Genomic DNA, 1,126 nt, shown 5'->3' with positions numbered 1-1,126 from the left:
TTGACTTCCACGGTGGTGTAGTTGGTGTCTGTCCCCGCCGGGAAGCTCTGGTTGTATGACCATGAGATATTCACTTGATCTACCCCTGCCTTCAAGACTATAACAAAAGTCGTAATCGATTACGTTCACTTTTCATTTGGGTATTAACAATTATATATTTAAGTAGGTTTTAGATAATAACTGCTGCAAGTTGAAAACAAACTTGTAAAAAATACTCAAACTATTAAACTGGGATAATTAATTAGCTCGAGCTCAAATTAACATTGAGAATATATATTCAACATCATGGTTTATTGTGAAAGAAAACCGTTCTCGAGATTGACTAACATAAGAGTTTCCAAAATGCTTAAAACTCTGAATTTACATAATTTCTTGTGAATGAGATTAAAGATTGTGCCATGACATACAAGTATCGGGTTTGTTATGTGGCATGTATCGGAAATTTGGAATTCAAGAGAGAGATGACAGAATTACCTTCGCCTGGTGTAGTCGAAGTGGAAACGATGAGGGATTGGTTAAGTGCGGAGAGGTGGACATTGTGAGCATAAGATGCAGTTGCAAAGCAAGAAAGAACAAGAAGAAGAAGCAAAGAAGGATGAGTCTCCATTTATGGGTTGACTTTTGAAGCAAAAAATTCGATATGAGAGCAATGCTTCAGTTTCGTTGCTAGTTACGATTTCAGAAGTTGAGCCATGAGACATCTTATATAGTGCTAATTTACAATAAATGATTAAAAAAAGAAACAAAAAAAACAAGTAGTTTATTAATTTCTTAACAATTTATTACATTTGCATTTCCTATTGAATATATATATATATATATATATATATATATATATATATATATATATATATATATATATATATATATATATATATATATATATATATATATATTAAGAATACGAAATCCTAGAAAACATTTATATTTATATCTATATATAGTTATAAAAAATACATTCTTACTTGTCCACATACACTTCAAACATCCATGATTTTTCATTTTTTTCTAATAATTATTATAAATTGGTTAATAACGTTAAATTAATATAAAAAATAAATCCTACTCATAAATTAATTAAAGTACAATATTAAAATATAGTATTTTACTTTTATTAATAAAATTA

The 1,126-nt window shown here is 28.0% G+C and overlaps 1 protein-coding gene across 1 annotated transcript in view; it reads right to left on the bottom strand.

The window, feature by feature from the left end:
* Window positions 1-675, bottom strand: part of LOC145100355 (high-affinity nitrate transporter 3.2-like) — a 1,273-nt gene extending 598 nt beyond the window's left edge. Inside the window, exons 1-2 of the mRNA XM_079037659.1 lie at window positions 475-675; window positions 1-97 (exon numbers count right to left, since the gene is read on the bottom strand). The exon at window positions 1-97 is cut by the window's left edge and continues 598 nt beyond it. Coding sequence (XP_078893785.1) covers window positions 1-97; window positions 475-607 — 230 coding nt within the window. The 5' untranslated portion in view covers window positions 608-675. The remainder of the gene's footprint in view (window positions 98-474) is intronic.
* Window positions 676-1,126: the final 451 nt, after the last annotated feature.

This window comes from Lactuca serriola, chromosome 4 (assembly GCF_051521515.1).
Source record: "Lactuca serriola cultivar US96UC23 chromosome 4, Lser_US96UC23_V15, whole genome shotgun sequence".
Lineage (NCBI taxonomy): Eukaryota > Viridiplantae > Streptophyta > Magnoliopsida > Asterales > Asteraceae > Lactuca > Lactuca serriola.
Note: the sequence above shows the minus strand (reverse complement) of the source record. Positions and strands in the feature narration are given on the sequence as shown.